The sequence below is a fragment of the Lathyrus oleraceus genome, chromosome 3 (assembly GCF_024323335.1).
Source record: "Lathyrus oleraceus cultivar Zhongwan6 chromosome 3, CAAS_Psat_ZW6_1.0, whole genome shotgun sequence".
Classification (NCBI taxonomy): Eukaryota; Viridiplantae; Streptophyta; class Magnoliopsida; order Fabales; family Fabaceae; genus Lathyrus; species Lathyrus oleraceus.
Window position 1 is genome coordinate 193,142,698 of NC_066581.1, and position 19,545 is coordinate 193,162,242.

Sequence of the window (19,545 nt, forward strand, 5' to 3'; positions counted from 1 at the left end):
GCCGACAGTGTCTCCATAATTGCAACAGTTCCGGGAGCATATGTCTGAAGTGCCACCAAATATTGTGCAAGTTCTTTGTACAAAGCCTCTCAAATTTTGTATACTTGTTCAACGGTCTTTCTCCTCACAATCCATGTTTTCTTGTACTAGGGAGTATAATTGTATTGTATAGTAATATGGAAGATTATTGTACTCATATTCAATGACGAATCCTCGCTTACCGAGAGACAAAAAAATGTAGCATATTATTTGAGAGCTTTGTTTATGATGATCATGTAGAAGATTGATGATAGTGACACTTTGAGGTGAACCCATACAGCAACATGGATATCAAACTCAATTACAACATCGTGTTAATGCAAACACAAGACCTCGTAAAATTATGAGAATTATTTATGGATGATGGTGATGATGATGCTCCATGAACGTCGTATTAAACACATATTAAACACCTTAGATGAATCAATGGAGACTTATACTTAAGAGGGCACTATGGAATCGGTTGTCACTCAGGTGACTTGTTATCATTAAATATATTCCAACATATACTCTAATTTAAATTAAATAATATTAATATTTAATAATTTTTCCCTTCTTCCATTCTAACCTATCCAGTTTAAACTGCTTCATCCTCTGCTTCTCCCACCACCGCTGCCATAACTGACTCTGACTTCAAAATCACTTTTCAAATTTCAACAACCTTTAACTTCTACTTCTATTAACACAGCCAAAAATTAGGGTTTTATTTTTCCCAATTCTTCGTCTTTCAAATCCCACCTCCACCGTAAAACCCTGTCATTTCAACCATGAATTCATCTTCATTAGGTTCCTTCATTCTCACACCATCGCCACCCTGTAAACTCCACAATCCCCGTTTTCAAACCAAACCTCATGTCAATTTCCACCATCCCCTGAAACCAAAATTCAATTTTTCCACTTCTCTTAAAGCCACCGAATCATCATCAAACACCAACACTCCAGTTTCAATCCCTGAAGAAGACGCATCTTATGTCGCCGTTGAAGAGTTCATCGACAAGGACTGGTCAGTTCTTGACTATACTGGACCAAACACTGACCGCATTATATCATCCGGTAAAATTGATGAGAATTCAAGGGTTTTGGTTTCAACTGGCTCTGAAGAGTTTGTTGATTGTTTGGTTGATTCTTCTAAATTCAAGTCTTTGCTTGTTCTTCATGACTCGCTTTTGATATTGGCTCTTCTTATTGAGAAATATGATAATGTTATGTGTTGGCAAGGAGAGGTTACTATTGTTCCTGAGAAATGGGCTCCTTTTGATGCTGTGTTTCTTTATTTTTTGCCTGCGTTGCCATTCAAACTTGAGGATATTCTTGGCTCTTTGGCTCTAAAGTGTTCACCTGGTGAGTTTTTACTCTTGGCATAGACAATGGTTTATTCTTGTTTGTATCCGTTTCATTGCATATTAGCTATCAAGCACAAATTCTGATAGTGTCAAACACATAGAACACTTGTCTGAATTTCAATATGGTTAACCATTTTAGATGTTTGTGAGATTTGTCCAAAAACTGTATAAGGTGTTGAAGCCAGTGTTGTCGATTGGCGGTCTATGGCAGAAAAACAAACAATATGGCCGATATTTACCATTGTAGCAAGCCCAAAACTCGCCATGTATATCCGCCATAGTGGCCATGGCGCTGCCATTTGATAACACTGGTTGAAACAAAGAAAAAAAGAACAAATTTTTTTAACCATGTGACTGAATTGTCTGAAATATGTAGTATGAGTGTCATGCGGGTGTCAGACACCAACTCCTTTAGTGTTGAAGCAAAGAAAAAACTGTATTTTTTTAAGGCACTTGTCTGACTTTTTTTATACTTTCTTTTATACTTTTTTGACTTTTCTAATACATGTAATACAAGTTTCGGACACCGACCCGTGCTGGACATTATGATACGTCTACTTTAGGTGTCCGTGTCCGTGCTTCATAGCATATTAGAAGTGCTGTAAAAACTCGATTGGAAAATAGCATTTTGTTCAAATTCTGTTACAATAGCAATGTTATAGTTGCTTCTTTTCACGACATTTTGTACTATACTAAATAGTATATCACGGAACATCGCAGAATAATATGTGATTTGTTCGATTTCTGCTATATTGTAACACTATAGCTGCCATTTAACAACATTTGGATGGTAGAGGAAGTGATAAAGCTTGTTTTCAATTTTATATATTAGGCCAGTTTTGATAACCATTTCAAGAATCAGCGGTGTAAAATGAAGTATCGCTTGAAAGAATTTTGAATTACCGTTTTTAGGTAAAAGTTTTAGTTGAAATTAGCCCCTACCTATCATTTTCATAAGCTCTTGTTGAACTTCTTCGTAGATTGTACAATCTTACAAAGACTTTTTTTCGGAGATTTAAACTTATTTAAGTAGAATTTATCATAGAATAGAAAATCAATCTTAACACAAGGTTTTAAGTTGTTGATGTGGTCGCACTGCAACACTTGACATTGTAGAGAGTTGTGGTTAATGTAGCTCAGTAGCAACCATGGAGTCAATAAACCTTGATGTCGCAGCCTAAATTGTAGTTAAAATAGTCTTAAATGGATCATTATGTATATAATATGAACTTCATTCATAGGTAATGTGTTTCTTTCGTGCTTGCAAGATGATTTCAAACACGCACTTGCAAGATGATTTCTTCTTTTTAAGTTTTGTTTTGATGTGTGTAGGTGGAAGGGTGATAATCAGTCATCCTCAAGGGAGAGAAATACTGAAACAGCAACGACAACAGTACCCGGAAGTAGTAGTTTCTGACCTTCCTGACAAAGCACATTTACAAAGTGTTGCAGCTGCTTATTCCTTTGATGTGGCTGAATTTGTGGATGAACCTGGCTTTTACTTGGCTGTTTTGATCTGCTCTAGGACTTAAAATCCATTTGTATGGCCCTCTGGAAGTTATTTTTCCTAAAATCTAAAATTTTGAGACTACTTTTTTATGTAACATTTTGCCTTTCAACTTGGATGATGCCACAAGCTTCATACCAGTATTGCATATTGCAAATTATGCTCTTCGTTTTCCATAGAGGATCTAATAAACAAGAGCGACTATTAGAGTGGATCACCAACATTGTCTAAACAAAATCTGGTAGTAACTATAGGAGTACTATTCTCTATTATCTTCTTTTTCATTCTTAATTTTATTTTTTCAATTACTTATTTCATATAAATTGAATTAACACAAAAACATATTTAAGAAATTGTGGTCAATACATATAAAAATATGATTTCATAACTGTCACATCTATCTTGATTGGACCCTTTATTGTGTAACGGTGAAATGTAGTTCTTAAATCTTCATCCGTCTTCAGATTAAACTTGTTGAACTTCACCCTCTCTTAGTTATTAGCCGAAGGTGAATGAGATTCGATCTTAACCACACTTTAAGAAATTCTCCAATTTTGATTTCAAATCTAAAAGAAGAATATCATTATGCCAAATTGGAGAGGGAGTTTAATGTCGTTGAAGTACCCAAATACAATAAATTAATATGTTTATATTAATAACATTTAAAACATATTTCTACAAATTTTAGAGACATTCTGAAAATTGAAAGTTTGACTCAATTAAGTGCAAATGAGTTTATTTGGATCTTGAAATATGGATTAACATTTTTACTTACGGAAACACAAAAAATAGAATTTGTTTGGATATTAAATTTTAGATATATCCCAGAATTTATTTTTTAACTGAGAAAATTATAAATCTATTTTTATAAAAGTAATGTTATATATACATTAAAACATTTGCAACTTTGCTAACATTCTTCAGATCTTCAAGTGTAGGTGCATAATCATGATGTTGATCTATTTCCTTGCAATCTTTGAAGATAGTCTTAAACTTTGAAACAATTGACAAGATAAGATATGTTGAATTCCATTTTATTGGACAATCAACAATAAGCTTCATATCTTTCAAATATTTTTGCTCAACAATATCACAAAAAGATTATTTTTCAAATTCAATTTTTATAAATAAGTCAATCATTCACTTCCAAATTTATTATAAATATTTGCAGGAAATTTTTATTTAAAAAGATTAATCTTTTTTTCTTCTTTTGGATACTATTGTTTAGATCATCAAGCATGTAATTGTTTATAATTATTATGTCTTTTAAGATTTTACAAAAATTGATTATGTACACTTAATTAAAAAGATTTTTCTTTTTTTCTTTTTTAAAAACTATTATTTTAATATCATCAAACATGATTGTTTATAATTTTTATATATTTTTTAAAATTTTACAAAAATTAATTCTGCACATTTAGTTTATAAATTAAATAATATATAAGATGGTTTGATATTTCTAATAGGCTTTTTTATCTGAGATTAATTACTATACACTATCAGTGTAAAAAGTTTTACACCGTCGATTAATCACCATCATCCGTTTGTATTATTTTATATATTTTTAAAATAAAAGTCAAAATTTTTTTAATATCCGACGTCTATGATTAACTGACGGTGTAAAATCCTTTTACACTTTCGGTGTATTTTAATTAAACTCTTTCTATAATCCTTAAACTAACCTATTTAAATTAATAGGCTTTTTAAAATATCTGAGTTTAACATTTTTATCAAACGAGTTAGGTCGGGCCGAGCTTTAAGTGGGTCAGGTCATAGGCTCCTAACGGACAATCTAGCCTATTCACATCCCTAATGTGAACTCATTGACTCATTGAAACATATGTTCACGAATAGCAAATTTCAATTTATTTGTAAATTGTTTTCTAACGACTACATGAAGATCATCTGATTTAACATCCATATATATAGTAGTCTCATGGACAACATCAGAGTGTATCATAACTACAATCAATAATAACAAACGACAATTAAAATTAAAATTCAACGTCAAAACATCCAGATTTTAATTTCCAAACACACTATAACTAAATCTAAATTTCAAAATCATGACGCAATATACATATTTCATCAAACTAAACCAGATGATCTCAAGATCATCTCTAGTAATGATTAATGAAATACATATACATTACTTGAATTTTCAAATTCATTTTCCCACTTAGATTTCCAAATCTTGTAATCCGGACAAGATCCAAAGATTAATTTGTCCAGAGATTAATTTCCAAACTTTATTTAACAAAAATGAGGGTACCACTCTAATGAAGTGATTTTGTATACACATCCGAATTTTGAAATCTGGACCATGCAGAGTGCATTTTGAAATTCCTCTCGTGTGTGTGATCACATAGTGTAGTCAACACCACCCTTCCATAAAACCATTAGGCAATTCCATAAGGACCAATGAGCACTCGGCGCGCTTGGAGAAAAATTCACATGAAAGGATATATTCCTGGGTGCTATTCAAATTAAATAATTTACTTTATGTTTGAATAGCACCCTATCAATTCCAGTGATCTAAGTCTCAATTCAGTTGCTGGAATACTATTCCACGGAAGAAAAATCATTAACCTAGGTCAATAAATCACTTCAAAATAAAGAAAACTGCTTTTTGTTTCAACAACACAAAAAGTGCAAAGTAAGCAAATCGTTCACTGAAACTTTGGGGTAATTATATCTTTCACACATAATAAAGAAAAACTCCTTCAAAATACCAACACTCTCAATCTTTCTCTACAAAGAAGAAAAAATTCGGCACAAATTGGGCAACAATTAACTAATAAAGCAATATGCTAAAGTTGAAAATTGCTAAAAGAAGCTTATTGTTTACCGAATTACTGAGTATTCAAACCTCAATTTATCATATATGAAGTTAGGGACTGGATTCAGCAACAGCCACCTTCTACTTCTCACTTTTATCATTTTAAAAAATTGAAAACCTTAAGTTATTACTTGCAGCAAACAAACTGTATTCCTCCATGGTGGTGGTCTCTTTCTTATTGCAAGTATGGACCTTTTCGGCATGATCCGCTGAACTTTTGGGGCTAAAATCACCAACACCATCGCCATTTGAAGATGCATGAGTCGACTTACAACCTGTTGAGAGGGCAACAGGCCCGCCAAAATGAAACAGGGAAAAGTCACCATTATTCTCTTGTGACTTGGCGGAACGATCGTGTTTAAATTCTCCATTGAATGCTGGTTTTTTCAAATTGTTTCCAGATGAAACAATCCTTTCTGCAATAGATCCGCTAATATGCTCCTGCAAGGAAGCTGGCTTGGAAACTCGTGTCCACTCCTCTGAATTTAAGACATTAGCTCTGGCAACTGGCTGATAAACTGGAATGGCAGGGTTAAACGAGGGGGGTTGTTGCTGCAAGGAACCATACTGCAAACAAAAGCGTGGGTCTTCATTTAAGCCATATCCAAGAGGGCCAGCAAACAAGTAATGATTTGGGTATGGGAATGGCATCAAACCATTTGTTGGAGCTGCTGGCCATGAAACTGGATTTTGATGGAAATAACTCATTGTTGAAGGAGCTTGAAATGACGGAAATTGAATATTTTGGTTCGACACCGGGGGAAGCATGCTTTGAGGTTGAGTACTCACATTAGTGGTGGAAAACCCATTATCAAAATTTTGGGAAATTTCCACAAAACTCTCAAATGCATCACTTCTTCCATCCAAAGATGGGCCAATAAGTGAATTTGAACTTCTGGATAGACTCTCGCCATTTGCAGTCTGGTTATTCTCCATGGCAGTTTCATGACAATCAGACAGCACGTTCTCCACACATGCTGAATTATCTCTAACTTCAGATCGTTGGCTAACATCTTCAGAATCTGATGTGGTTGAGGATTCTTGATTTTCAGGGTTTGATGACGTATTATTGTCACCCTCACTTAGACATGATGAGCAGCTGTCAGAACTAAAAGTGCTACTTTGGGTAGGATCAGAAGAATTGTTCAAGACAGAGCCTCCAGTTGCGCATATTCCTGATTCCTCAGAAGCAATTTCCTTAGAGCTACAAGAACCTTCACCTTTAACCTGAAAATCATTTTGACAGCCTGCATCCGTTCTAATTAAATGCTTTGAATTACAGTCATTATAATCATTTTCACCGGAATCAACAACTTCCCCAATAGATGACTTGATAAGATCAGGCTGAGCTTCTTGAACTTCAGTGGACCTCAAAATAACACCAGAGTCTGAATTACTATGGTGGTGTTTCTTCAGAGACTCCGTAGGCTCCCAAACCTTTTTAGATTGAAACAAATCCCTGCTGGGATAGTTCCCCAAAATGACTTTGCTTTTGTTTCTTCCATTATTCTCATGCATATAGTCTACTTGATTATACTTACTACCTCGATAAAACTGCTTAGCAGATTCATATTGACTGGCAGGTTTTGACTCCCGACTAACTCTTGTCACAGGAGAATGTTGCTCAACTCTCATCTTATATTCACTATTTGGACTACAGCTGCAAGAATGAATATCACATCTGTCATTCATCCGGTTCTTGGAATTGTAAAATTTCTCGCCATACTTTGGACTAACATTTCGACCATTGGACTTTGCAGGAACACTTATCCTGGATTGCCTATTCAATCCATTAACTACCCTCGATGATGTCAACAGACTCTCTCCATAATGTCTTGATTCGGTTTTACCAACCATCCCACCATTGTCAGAAACAGTGGCATATTGGCGTCTGTCAGACCACTTGATAGGCATATCATCCTGTGGAAATTCTTTCCTGTATCTCAGTCTTTGATGAGAAAGCATTGATTGTTCAACCATAGACTGCTGACCTGTCTCGTCATTTGTATTGGAATTTTCTTCATCACAATCATCATCAGAGAGATGTTGTGTTCTCGAAGTATCATTCTCACTGGAGAGTTCTTTATCTTGGATATTAGCAGAATCATCGCTATGATTGACTTCATCTGTTTCAACAACTGAATTCCCGCCACTAATAAGATTATTTTGATCCATATCAGTACCTGCAGCTAATTCTTCTTTTGAGATTTCTGAAGAACCGATAATATCTGTTGATTCAGAACATGTTTTTTCTCTGTCTTTTTCCTTTCCTTTTAGTCTTTCCTTCCTCCGAAGTTTTTTCTCCCTTTCCTTTGTTCTTCTCCTCTCTTTACGTTCTTCTTCTTCACGTTTTTCTTTTTCTTCTTCTTCAAGAAGTTTCATCTGTAGACAACCATATAATTAGGATTCAGTAAGTGTCATTGAACATATAAACAGGAGTTTTTTTTAATTAATCCCAAAAGTTCTTTTCCAAAATCATAATAACTAAGACCTGCTTTTCTAATGTAATGATTTCTTTGCATGCTACATGCACTCGTTCCTCGAGCAATTTTAGTGCAAGACAGACAAATATGCTGTGTGCATTTTGGCGAGCTGTTCCTTCTCTGAAAGCTTTTTCAACCTGAAAAGATAACAGAGTCAGTGGCTTATCAAGACAGAATGACAGAGAGCCACGAGAAAATTAAATTAATGCTAAACATACCTGCTCTTTAAAAATAACAGTAGCAGCATCTAGCAGAAATTCTCGAGCCAGTTCAGGGCTTTTTGCGTGCTTTTGGGGACGAGAGCATTCTCCATCAAGATCATTTCCATCCTTATCAACTGAATCATCATCCTAGAAGCCATATATTATATAATATGTGAAACTTTGTCTGACAGATTCTTCGTGAATTACTTATCAAAATTACACTAATCAGGGGTAATAAGCAAGGAAGTTTATTTCCTTACTGAAACTTGTATTACCTCTTCCTCTTCAGCCTCTTCAGCATGCTCAAAGAATCTTCGGATACTTTCCCCTTTCGTAATTGTGACATAACCATCTCCTACAATTAGTCTGCAATGTACACACTGCTGACCTTTCAATGAGTGAGCCTTAACACAAAGTTCAGAACATCGTCCATCTAATCTCCAAGCTCGGAGAGTGATGAAACATGCACTCAAGCCACCAAGATCAAGGCTGCTGGCTTTGGCACATCCGTTCAATCCAACACTTTTAAATTCCAAAATGTCAGATTTTCCTTCACTTGTGCCCACAGCCCACTCAAAATGATGGTAGGTTCCCAAAGTATCTGGAAATGTCTGACGCCAATCAGCTTGAACCGAGTCGTCAGATACCTGATAAAAGCAAATTGATGAATGTTGATGTTAGGTAGAATATCTACTCAAATTCTCGATGGTAGTTTTACTAAAAAAACTATTCTCATAAGAATGATACTTTTGTAGACTCTTAGCCTAAAATCTCAACTAAAACTGATTTTACGGGATATAATATAAAGCAGCATAAAAAAATGTGTATGTCAAACCTCATACTGAAAAGCCGAGTCAGCAACACAAAACCAGCTGCTGCAACGAGGTTCTCTGCGCATGCGTTTCAGTTCCTTTAGTTCCTTGAATTCTCTAATAACATTTCTTCTACAATCTCGGCAAAATCTCTTGCTATCAAACCTGATAGATAAATAGTAAATTATTAGTAAAGATGAAAGCGTAAAACATGCTTAAATCAAGTTTCAATGGATGAGAAAATAAACTAAATCAAGCTTGGCATAAAGGAACAGCACTGCCTTTATATAATTGAACGAGAAATAAAGCAAAATGCTGGAAAGTAGTTGGCTAAAGAATCAAAATGAATCCATTTCTCTAATGACATGAAGACCCACTCTGTGCTACTGAAAGAAAGTGGCACCAGAGACAATGTAGGAAATCTCAAGTAAAACAGGACAGAACATAAAAGCATTGCTTTATTTCTTTGATGCTCTAAAATCCTCCCAAAATTAATTACCAACTGCATCTCAACAAGGATAATAGCTTGTCTGCTAATTTATCTTCTAAAAAACTGCATGACAACAACTCTTGGATAGCATAGTCCTCTTTTATGTGTCTGTCCATGTTTACAGTCAACAAAGTTCATTAAATATGTAACTCAACAAAATCATATTATCTTACTTTAAGTCAAAAGTGCTTATACATCCAATTCACATGTTCCCCATCTGCACTCTCATAAGTGAAAACTGAACTATCACAGTCTGAATCATTTGGGTAATATTTTTCTTATAATGCATTATCTAATGTAACAATCCTAGGCAAAAATCAAGATGGCTATCATTAGATGAGTTCAGACAAGTAATGTGATAGTAGATCCAGACCTATGTCAGATCACTGGCAGACTTAATTAGCATCTCTCCCCCTACAGTCTATCCGAGGTATTGTTTTAATTTGTTAACTTAAGTATCCATGACCGGTAAAATATTTCCTATACATCCGACAGAATTGTGTAAATATTAACTTTTCCAACCATATTACTCTACATTTCCTGTTTCGGGATAATATTGCTGAACAATTTTTCAGTTCAATGCCTATGATAGAGTTCCATGTTTATATTTTAGCATCAAAACCCAAACCAGCCACCACATTATCCTAGAATTCAGAAGATAGTTGATTACAGGTCACTTGCATATGAATGGTAACAAAAACAGCACCCAAATAATTTTCTCAATTTTCTGTCTGACACTTTTGGGACACAAAATAGATAACTCGGATCCCAATCATGATATTCAGAAAATTTAAAACGTTTCAGAGACAGGTGACAGATTCTCATTCTTTGTATATCAGGTTCAACTGCATGACCTATTCTACTCAAGTATCAGAATCTGTGTTTCTATCCCTCATAACAGCCTTCACTTGTCTAATGCATAATACAGTATAAGAAATATACAAATAGACACCTGAACATAAGTCTCTCCATAAAATCTTCTTCCTTCATCCTTAGAAGAGAAAATCGAGTCTCCTCTCCAAGCGCTGACCAAAAGTCTACCAGTGTATCACATGAAAGTCTGGCAGTGTGCAAGGCGCATGTTTCTCTTGTTCCGTGTCCTCTGCCATAACTCACAATGCCTTGGCTAATCCAACCTCGGCCTGCCCCACCACAGGCATCAGGATAAAGCAGTTCTCTTTCCCGCTCCCTAGCACGTGCGCCATCAAAGACCTAACAAGAGATGTGTTTAACCACCAAAGAGGGAAAAAGAATTGTGTGAGGATCCAATGTAATGTGCTTCACTTACAGTTTGCAATCCTTTTAGAGACTTTGAATACAAATAACAGGTCATTAGCGTTAATGAGCCCTCGCGCGTTGTGGTCAAACCTCCCCAAGGATGGATAGATGGATCTAGAATTTCATCTTGGCACCCTTTTATAAAGCTTGGTCCACCATTAGTTTGCTTTTTCAAAGCTCCAAGTTTGTTACAAGGATATTGAACACTCACCCCTTCTTGCTGCAAAGATTTCCCATACATAACAATTTGCAAAAATCCTTCGAGAAGCAATCCATTGCATCTGGAGCAGTACATATTTTTACGAGCATGCTCAAAAAGGGATTGCTTGTCAATCCTAAGGAGTTCTTGCCGAGCTTGTAGTGACAATTCAATCCAAAACTGTATCAAAATAACATAAGTATATCAGAAGTTGCAATTTGATCAAAGAACAACATAATATATGCAACATGACCCGGTCAAAAACAATTCATTGTTATTTAATATCAATTCTCCATTGGTATCTAAATTTATAAAATGGTAACTTCCAAAATACAAGCCTGGCTCCCAATGTTGTTAAATAGTCAGTATAGCTGCACTATACCACTATAGTGCGGCGGAATATGGACAATCAGCTACTGTTCTGCGATAATCTATTTGGTATGAAAAGTTGTCAAATAACCGCTATGGCGCCGCTATAGCACTATTGCATAGCAAAATTTAAATAATCCACTGTTCGCAATTGAGAACATTGGACTATCCAATGTATTCAACACTAACTCGTGTCCGGCGCTGATACGGCACAATCAGTCCAAAGATTGTTTACTTAACTATAGATAAATCAATTACTCAGCTGACAGTATCATTAATATCAACCCTGACGGGCTGAAGACATTTGCAAAAACAGTGAATATAGCTCCGCAGAAATCTAAATACAAAATGCTACTAGAAAAGTACATGTGCAACACCAGGATTTTTTACTCCATAGCCTGTAGTACAGGCACTGGTACGAAGATTAACTGAAATACATTAATGAAACATGAATATACACATTGTGTATATGAATGCTACATAAAAACCCTCAGAAAGAAATCGGAAAATTGGTTCAACACTGTAGGATCCAATACAAACGCAGAAAAATCAAAAACCATAATCAGTATCACCATTTACACAATAATCAATAAAATTTACAAAACAGTGATCTGGCAGCAATCTTAAACTAAAATGAAATAAATACATATTTGTAAAATTAAAAATTTTAAAAAAAAATTAAAAAAGTAATAGAACGATACCTTCTGAAGCTGATTGTAGCTAACGTCGCCACAATTGTTAGACCAAAATTCGTTAACCGAAAGTGAATTGTTAGGCGTAGATGCGGCAGGAGTGAATTGTGGCATTTTCATAGTGTGTGATGTTTCATTAAGCGGTATCAATTGTAACGGAGTCTGCGAAATTTGATATCAATCTATAGGAAAGTAAATAAGTATAAGAAATTAATAAATTGAAACCGTGAAGAGGAAGTAGATCGGAATGGTGATTGGCGGAGACGGAGACGATCGAGAAGGTTCAAGAATTGTGTGAGGTAAGGGTTTTTGGTGGATGACGAGCGGAGAAGGAAGACGATGAGATTTGGAGGTGTGTGCGAGCGAGCGAGCGAGAGCGACTGCGTGTGTGAATGAATGAATATATATATTTGTGGAGAAAATGAGGATTTGGTGTATTGGTAAGGGAAATCGAAATGGAAATGCCAGTGGTTGCTCGATTTGTGAGGTGCTGTTAAAATTTACGAGGAAACTAAGCCCATTATTTTTTCTTTATATTCTTGCTAAATACTTAGCCCTATGTCAAAAACAAATTAATCAATAAAACAAAAAAAAATAATAATAACAATAATATTAAAATAATAATAATAATAATAATAATAATGCAATGAACCATAAATGTGTCGTGAAATAATGAACTAGAGTTATTATTCGGTGAAGTTAATCACTCACGATGATGTGGGATGAACGTATAATGATAGCACTCCAACGCTTAAGACAATAACAAAATGAGGAGTAAAATGAGTTATGGATTAGAGAAAATAACTCAAGTCTTACGAGGAATTTCTTATATATGAATGGAGGTTATGGATGTTCCTTGTCATTTCGGCATGGAATGCAAGAGGTCCGCTGATGACTTTTAATGGTAAGTTACAGCCCATGGCGTGGATCCAGTGTGGAGTTCTAGAGCAATGTTACCTTGTGCCTTCCATGCTTTGGTGAAGTGACCGGTGATTGTACCTCCTTATTTTAGGTCAATGGTCGGCCCATAAATAGTTGCCTCTAACACTTGCTGTGGCGCGACAATGGGAAGTCTTTGAGAAAATTGGGTCGGGCTTACCGTTTCGGGCCCATTGCATAGAAAAGTGGGAAAGATTTGGGAGTCGTTGTAAGTGAACTTAGAAACAGGCTCATTAAATGCTAGTCTCGTTATTAAAATATCTTGCAGGATCACTCTTACATGTGGCCATAGTTTCTTAGACTAAGGTGTGGAGCTCCCCTCTAGGATGCTCACGTGTACTCAAGTGTCGTTACAATATCGAGGAAAATCCAATTGTTGTTTTTCATTTTCTTGTTTTCTTTTATCTTGGACCATTGACTTACCTGCTTCACCCTGATATATAAAGGTCACTCCATCTTCCTAATCATGTTTCCACTCTTTGTGCAAATTGTAAATCATTTCTTCAGCTCAGGTGATTCTTGTTTTATCTGACTTTATTTTCATCTCTGGTCCTACATTTTCTCGATTCATCGTACCCTAAAAGGTGTCATTTGTTTTAATTATTTTCTCAAGCTTCAGCTTTTTCAAATAGCATTTCTCTCCTTGTACCACTTGTTACTTTTCCATTCCTTATTTTAATCATGGCTAATATGGGAGACGACCCGAAAAATATTATAGACATCTCTAGTGATGTGAGTGATGTTTCATCTTGCATTGAAATAGTAAATCTGTAAATGCCAAATGTCACACCTTTAGAAGTTAATCAATCTATTGTAAACCTTATTGCTCTCAACGACAATTTTGGCTTTGGTGGGGGTTCTATCTAAGATGCAGCAAACCCTCAAATTCCCATCCTAACAGGAATATAAATGGTTATGTTGGTCTTGTCACTAAGGAGACTGACCATTCTTCTCTTTAGCTTGTTGAGGCCCACCGGGATGAATCAGGAACTCGCCTCTTTATTAATTCACTTAGAGATATAAATGGTTATGAATATAGTATTAAAGAGGTTAGAGACCACCTCAACTTTTGGATCCATTCCCTAATTCATGACAAGTATTATCATTTTCTTGCCATTTGCAAAGACATAGTTCGAAAGGATCGTAAATGTAATGACATGCCTACCAATACTTCTCAGTATCAGTGGGTGCAAGCGGAGTTAGTGGGAACGGTTTCCTTCTTTGGCAACACTCAGAATTTGGAGGATGCTTATAGAGATGTGGGTCATGTTAGCATAGAATTCTCGATGTGATGAGTTCAAAAAAGAGAATATGATGCTAAAATAATACTTAGTTAAACATGAGGATATGTGATTATGTGTGTGACAAGAGTAATGTTCTACCATGATGTCGAGTTTGACACACTGACCCAGGTTTTTAGACTTAGCATATTTCTTAAATTATGAGAATGATTCTCCTCATAAATCGACAAGTTAAGCCATCAACCGTGATGATTGAGACAAGATAAAAGGATCAGATTGGATAATTATTTTTTAATATTATCCATATATCAAAGATACGTGGAAACAAGTTAGAAGGTTGGAAACTACGCAGAGGGTTATGTGTCGAGTGCTGAAGACATAGTCGTTATAGACAGTTATTTCTATACTAGTATATATAGTGGTTTTAGAGTTAGGAATATGGTATCAATATCATTATAAAATCTCCATAGAACTCAAAGTATTCAAGTCAGAGCGAGAAACGAGTTTACGAGAAATATGTATGATTTTGTACACCAGCGTTCATTTATTTAATCAAAATAACTATGTTGTCTTTTTCTTTACTTTGTTTTATCTTTTATTACTTTTCCCAACTCATTTCATATTGGATTCCGACATAGTCAAAACCTTTAATTTCTTTTCACCTTCAAACTCTTTTCTTGTTGCTTTATTAAACACTTAATTTTAAACTTATAACAATATTCAAACACTTTTTCTTTATAAATTATTCACAAAATGCCTTAGGATTTTCTAGTTTGATCTTGCAAGTAATTATTCAAAACTAAGTGATTGTTTACCAAAATCATCGATAAACATGTGCGTCCTCTAATTTGTCTTTTTCTCATGTCGTCCCCAGCAAAAGGATATGTAGCTCCTTTGAGTGGTGCTCCATAACTTTTTACAAATGTTTGTTTTCCAGGTTAAGATTCAAGTTGTCCATCAATAACTTCAAGGAGAAGTTGTTGAACAACTTGAGAATTCCCTCCTCTTAAGTACACCTAGTAACATGTGCCTTTGTCAAAGTGTTCCACTCCTGGTTTGAGTATCAGGGAAAGGTGGCAACCTTAAAGTTATTCTTCCATCTCTTCAATGTGATGTGCATGTCAGCCAATAGAGATCAGGGACAAGGGTTGTTCTCGGTTCTGCAGTCGTTTAAGATGTATGATGTTTACCTCGAGAGTTGGAAAAACTTCAAGGACCATTAATTTTTTGTGAGCCACGGAATCAAGAGGATCATTCTTCTTTTTGCATCATTTTAAAAGGCAATTATTCCTTTCGAACCCCCTTTGTTCGAGCCAGTGAAATATAAAAACAAGATTCATAAATGTTGGGACCAACACCATTTTTTCCATGCTTCAAAAACATGACTCTTTGTCCTCAGAAAAGAGTATTTGACATACTGCCCCACAATAAAAACAGTTAGGATAGTTTAGGTTATAAATAAAGAGATATCCCTTTAGACGTACTGCCTGTTAGTGTAAGCCCTAGAGGCCAATAATTTTGGTACTTGTATCGAATTATTTATTAATAAAAGGTTTTTTCTTTATTATGTTTGTTTAATAAAGTCCCGAGAATAGCTAGTCCGTTTAATGTATCAAGTGTGATTAATCATGAGATCCCATTAAACATAAGGACATTATTCTTAAAGTATCTGTAGTCAAGCTTTGTTGTAAAGTGGGATAACATTAAAGCATTAAGATTATTATGTATATAGACTGATGATCACATCTCATGGTTCATGGATATAGAGTTATCAAGTCTTAAACATAGGTATCAATATTAAGAGTAATATTTATACTGGATTGACCCGCTATGAGAATACTATATAGAATGTTATGCAAAGTGTCATAAGTTATTCTCATGGTGATAGTGATGTATACCACCCTTCGACCTGAAACCACTATGTACCCTAGATGTAAAGTCGAGTGCCTTATTGCTGATCAAACGTTGTCCGTAACTGGATGACCATAAAGACAGTTGATGGGTACTCCACTAAGCATGCTGAGGGACATGAGTGACCTAAATGGAATTTGTCCATCCTGCGTAACAGGATAAATGTCTACGGGCCCAATATTGAATTGGACAAGGATGACACGGTTTATGCCTTGTGCTCAATATAGACATATGGGCAAAAGGGTAATTATACACATAAGTATTATCACAAAAGGATTTGTCAGATCACATGAAATTTTCATGTCTTGGGTAGTAGTGATGTGTTGCTAGATCCTGCTCATTGTTTGTTATGTTAAATACGTGATTTAATATAATTGTCAATGCCGCGAAAACCTACAGGGTCACACACAAAAGGACAGATTGATGAGAGATAGAGTAACTAAGGAACACCGTAAGGTACGGTGCACTTAAGTGAATTGTAGAATATAGTAAGGTACAGTGTACTTAAGTAGAATACGAAATATGATAAGGTACCACGCGCTTAAGTGATTTTGGCATATTATAAGATATGGGCCACGTACACTTAAGTGGGCTTTTTAGCTTGCAGACCACACAAGTGGTTCTATAAATAGAACCCTTGTGCAGAAGCATTTGTGGAGTTGTAATTTCGTTTCTCTCTCTCTCTCTCTCTCTTTCTCTCTCTCTCTCTCTCTCTCTCTCTCTCTCTCTCTCTCTCTCTCTCTCTCTCTCTCTCTCTCTCTCTCTCACACACACACACACACACACACACACACACTCAAAGCCTTCATTCGTAGCAGCTAGCACTGAGATTGAAGGAATCCGTACGTGTGGACTGAGTAGAGGCGTTGTCACCGTTCAACGTTCGTGATCGCTCCATAGATCTGCATCAAAGATTTCAATTGCCACAAGAGGTAACAATTATATCACTGATCATGCCCATTCCTAAGGATCACTAAAGGAGTTTTTTTTTAAATTCCGCTGTATTTTGGATCGCCCATCTCCTTCAGTGGTATCAGAGCCACTTACAAAACCATTCATCTGATAGCTGTTTATTTTCTGTATTAATACAATTAAAAGACAGAATGAATCAAAGAATAAACAATTAATTAAATTTGGCATCATGTGTGTATGATTTGGATGATTGATGTTGACTATGCTTCGGAATCCGACGTTAGTATGGTGAAGCAGCGATACATCGATCGTCCACAGGTTACACAATTGAGATCGATCAAGTTATATATATGATATAAGTAATCTTGATGAAAAATATGGTATATATGATATATTGTTTCTGTTTTGATTATTCAAACACTTAATAGTTGTTTTCCTTTGAGCGATCAATGGTCATTTGCTTTTTGATCCGACATTAGTATGGTGAAGCAATGACGTGTTGATCAATCATACTGAATTAACAATCGAGGTGTGTTTGACGGTCTGAAATTGGTGCATTAGAGTTAATGATGGCACAAGGGTTGTGTTGTCAAAGAGTTATGCGATTAGGGTTGTGATTGCGCAAGAGTTATGCTTTAAAGTATCAAGTATTGATGCGAAAAACGACGTCGATTTCAAATGAATTGTTCATTAAAATTTTGCGTTGGGGAGCTTCCCCTAACAACCCTGCAACGGGGCGTTGCCCCCTTGACCCCCGTCCGCTGACCGGGCAGCGGACCCCCCGCTAACTCTGCGTAGTGTGATCGGTCGTCGAAATTTAATTTGGTTTTAATTAATTAACAGAATTTAAATTAATAATAATAATGTGTTTATTAATGTCTTCTAGTGATCGGTTATGACTTTAGTTTTCCTTTATTTTGTTTTGGGATTTTAAAATACGGCCTGCGTGTCGTGCCTCTCTTTTAATCTCTTAATGTAACTTTTTTTCTCATCTCACTCCCTCGTATGTAAAACAAGTTTCTTTTATATAATGTAATATTATGAAGAAAGAGAAGAATACAATATCAAAGGAGGACAACCTCGAAGATCTTGCTTGGAGAAGCTTAGATTGTTATTAGGTTAGCTTAGATTCTCTCATTGGCTTGGGAGAACAATTGCGCTAGGGGTCATAACTATTTCATTATGTATGTTGATGCATGTGAATGTATGTTGATGCATGTGAGAGATGGTTTATATGATAAATAAGCCGGTGAGATCAGAATAATTGCAAATTCCCTCAAATTAAATATTAAGTTTATGCTTTCCAAGTTTTAGCACTCATCAAGACTAGTATCGAATAATGTAGGTTTCGCCTACGCGAGGTGCATTTTCTATATTGGTAAGGTGTGATCGGATAATTGTAATATCCAATTGCTAAAACAATGGGTCAAACTTAACTAAACAAAATATAATAAGATTATATATGTTTAGAAGTAAGAGTTGGAAATGATCCATGTGATGGATTGGAATAAGGAGTTATTCACCCAACTAAAATATTCGAGAGTTGTATTAGATACAATTGGAAGGAGTTCCTACCTAAATAACCTAGTTTTGTGTAATCCGCCTACACGGGCCTTAAACAAAGTGAAATGTGGATCTCGACCCACTAGAAAATCTTTCAATGGGATGTTCCGAATCAAACGGTGAGGGTCATTTGTTTTAAGTAAAATAGTGGAAGCATATTTAATTAAAGGCCTAATTAAAATGTTATTGATACTTATATTTTTATTATTTTCATGTAGATTACCATGACAACAGACACCTCTAACAATATTTTGTGATCAATCCTTGACAAGGAAAAATTGTCTGGGACAAATTTTCTAGATTGGCACCAAAACCAGAGGATTGTCCTCAAACATGATAGAAAGTTGTATGTCTTGGAGAAACCTATTTCTGAGGAGGAACCTCCTAGTTCTGCACCTAAGGCGGAAAGAGATGCTTATAAGAAGCATGTCGATTATGCCAATGAAACTGCTTGCCTCATGCTAGCTACCATGAAATCAGAGTTGCAAAAGCAACATGAGAACATGGCATTGTTCGATATGATCGAACACCTGAAGATGCTCTATCAAGAGCAAGCAAGGCATGAAAGGTTTGAAGTTTCAAAAGCCTTTTTTCAAGGCAAGTTAGCTGAGGGAGCCCTTTTAGGTCCCCATGTGCTCAAGATGATTGGGTATGTGGAGAACCTTGAGAGGTTGGGTTTTCCCCTCGGAAAGGAACTTGCGACTGATTAGATCTTGCAATCGTTG

The 19,545-nt window shown here is 35.6% G+C and overlaps 2 protein-coding genes across 2 annotated transcripts; one reads left to right on the plus strand and one right to left on the minus strand.

The window, feature by feature from the left end:
• Positions 1 to 486: 486 nt before the first annotated feature.
• Positions 487 to 3,161, plus strand: LOC127126205 (uncharacterized). Its single transcript, XM_051055093.1, has 2 exons — positions 487 to 1,380; positions 2,715 to 3,161. The coding sequence occupies exons 1-2, from the start codon at positions 807 to 809 to the stop codon at positions 2,912 to 2,914; spliced, it is 774 nt and encodes a 257-aa protein (XP_050911050.1). The 5' UTR covers positions 487 to 806; the 3' UTR covers positions 2,915 to 3,161.
• A 2,378-nt stretch (positions 3,162 to 5,539) lies between these two features.
• On the minus strand, positions 5,540 to 12,754 carry LOC127126206 (uncharacterized). Its single transcript, XM_051055094.1, has 8 exons — positions 12,264 to 12,754; positions 11,005 to 11,373; positions 10,669 to 10,928; positions 9,250 to 9,391; positions 8,690 to 9,061; positions 8,430 to 8,561; positions 8,220 to 8,348; positions 5,540 to 8,110 (listed from the first exon to the last, which is right to left on the minus strand). Exons 1-8 carry the CDS (start codon positions 12,372 to 12,374, stop codon positions 5,831 to 5,833), a joined length of 3,795 nt encoding a protein of 1,264 aa, XP_050911051.1. The 5' UTR covers positions 12,375 to 12,754; the 3' UTR covers positions 5,540 to 5,830.
• Positions 12,755 to 19,545: the final 6,791 nt, after the last annotated feature.

What these genes read in the sequence shown, in the direction of transcription:
- LOC127126205 (XM_051055093.1), top strand. Translation starts at nt 807, where the DNA reads ATGAATTCATCTTCATTAGGTTCCTTCATTCTCACACCATCGCCACCC. An exon ending in GGCTCTAAAGTGTTCACCTG is followed by an intron (nt 1,381 to 2,714) that starts GTGAGTTTTTAC and finishes TGATGTGTGTAG; the next exon opens with GTGGAAGGGTGATAATCAGT.
- LOC127126206 (XM_051055094.1), bottom strand. Translation starts at nt 12,374, where the DNA reads ATGAAAATGCCACAATTCACTCCTGCCGCATCTACGCCTAACAATTCA. An exon ending in ATGGAGAGACTTATGTTCAG is followed by an intron (nt 9,392 to 10,668) that starts GTGTCTATTTGT and finishes TTTATCTATCAG; the next exon opens with GTTTGATAGCAAGAGATTTT. An exon ending in AAGAGGCTGAAGAGGAAGAG is followed by an intron (nt 8,562 to 8,689) that starts GTAATACAAGTT and finishes TATGGCTTCTAG; the next exon opens with GATGATGATTCAGTTGATAA.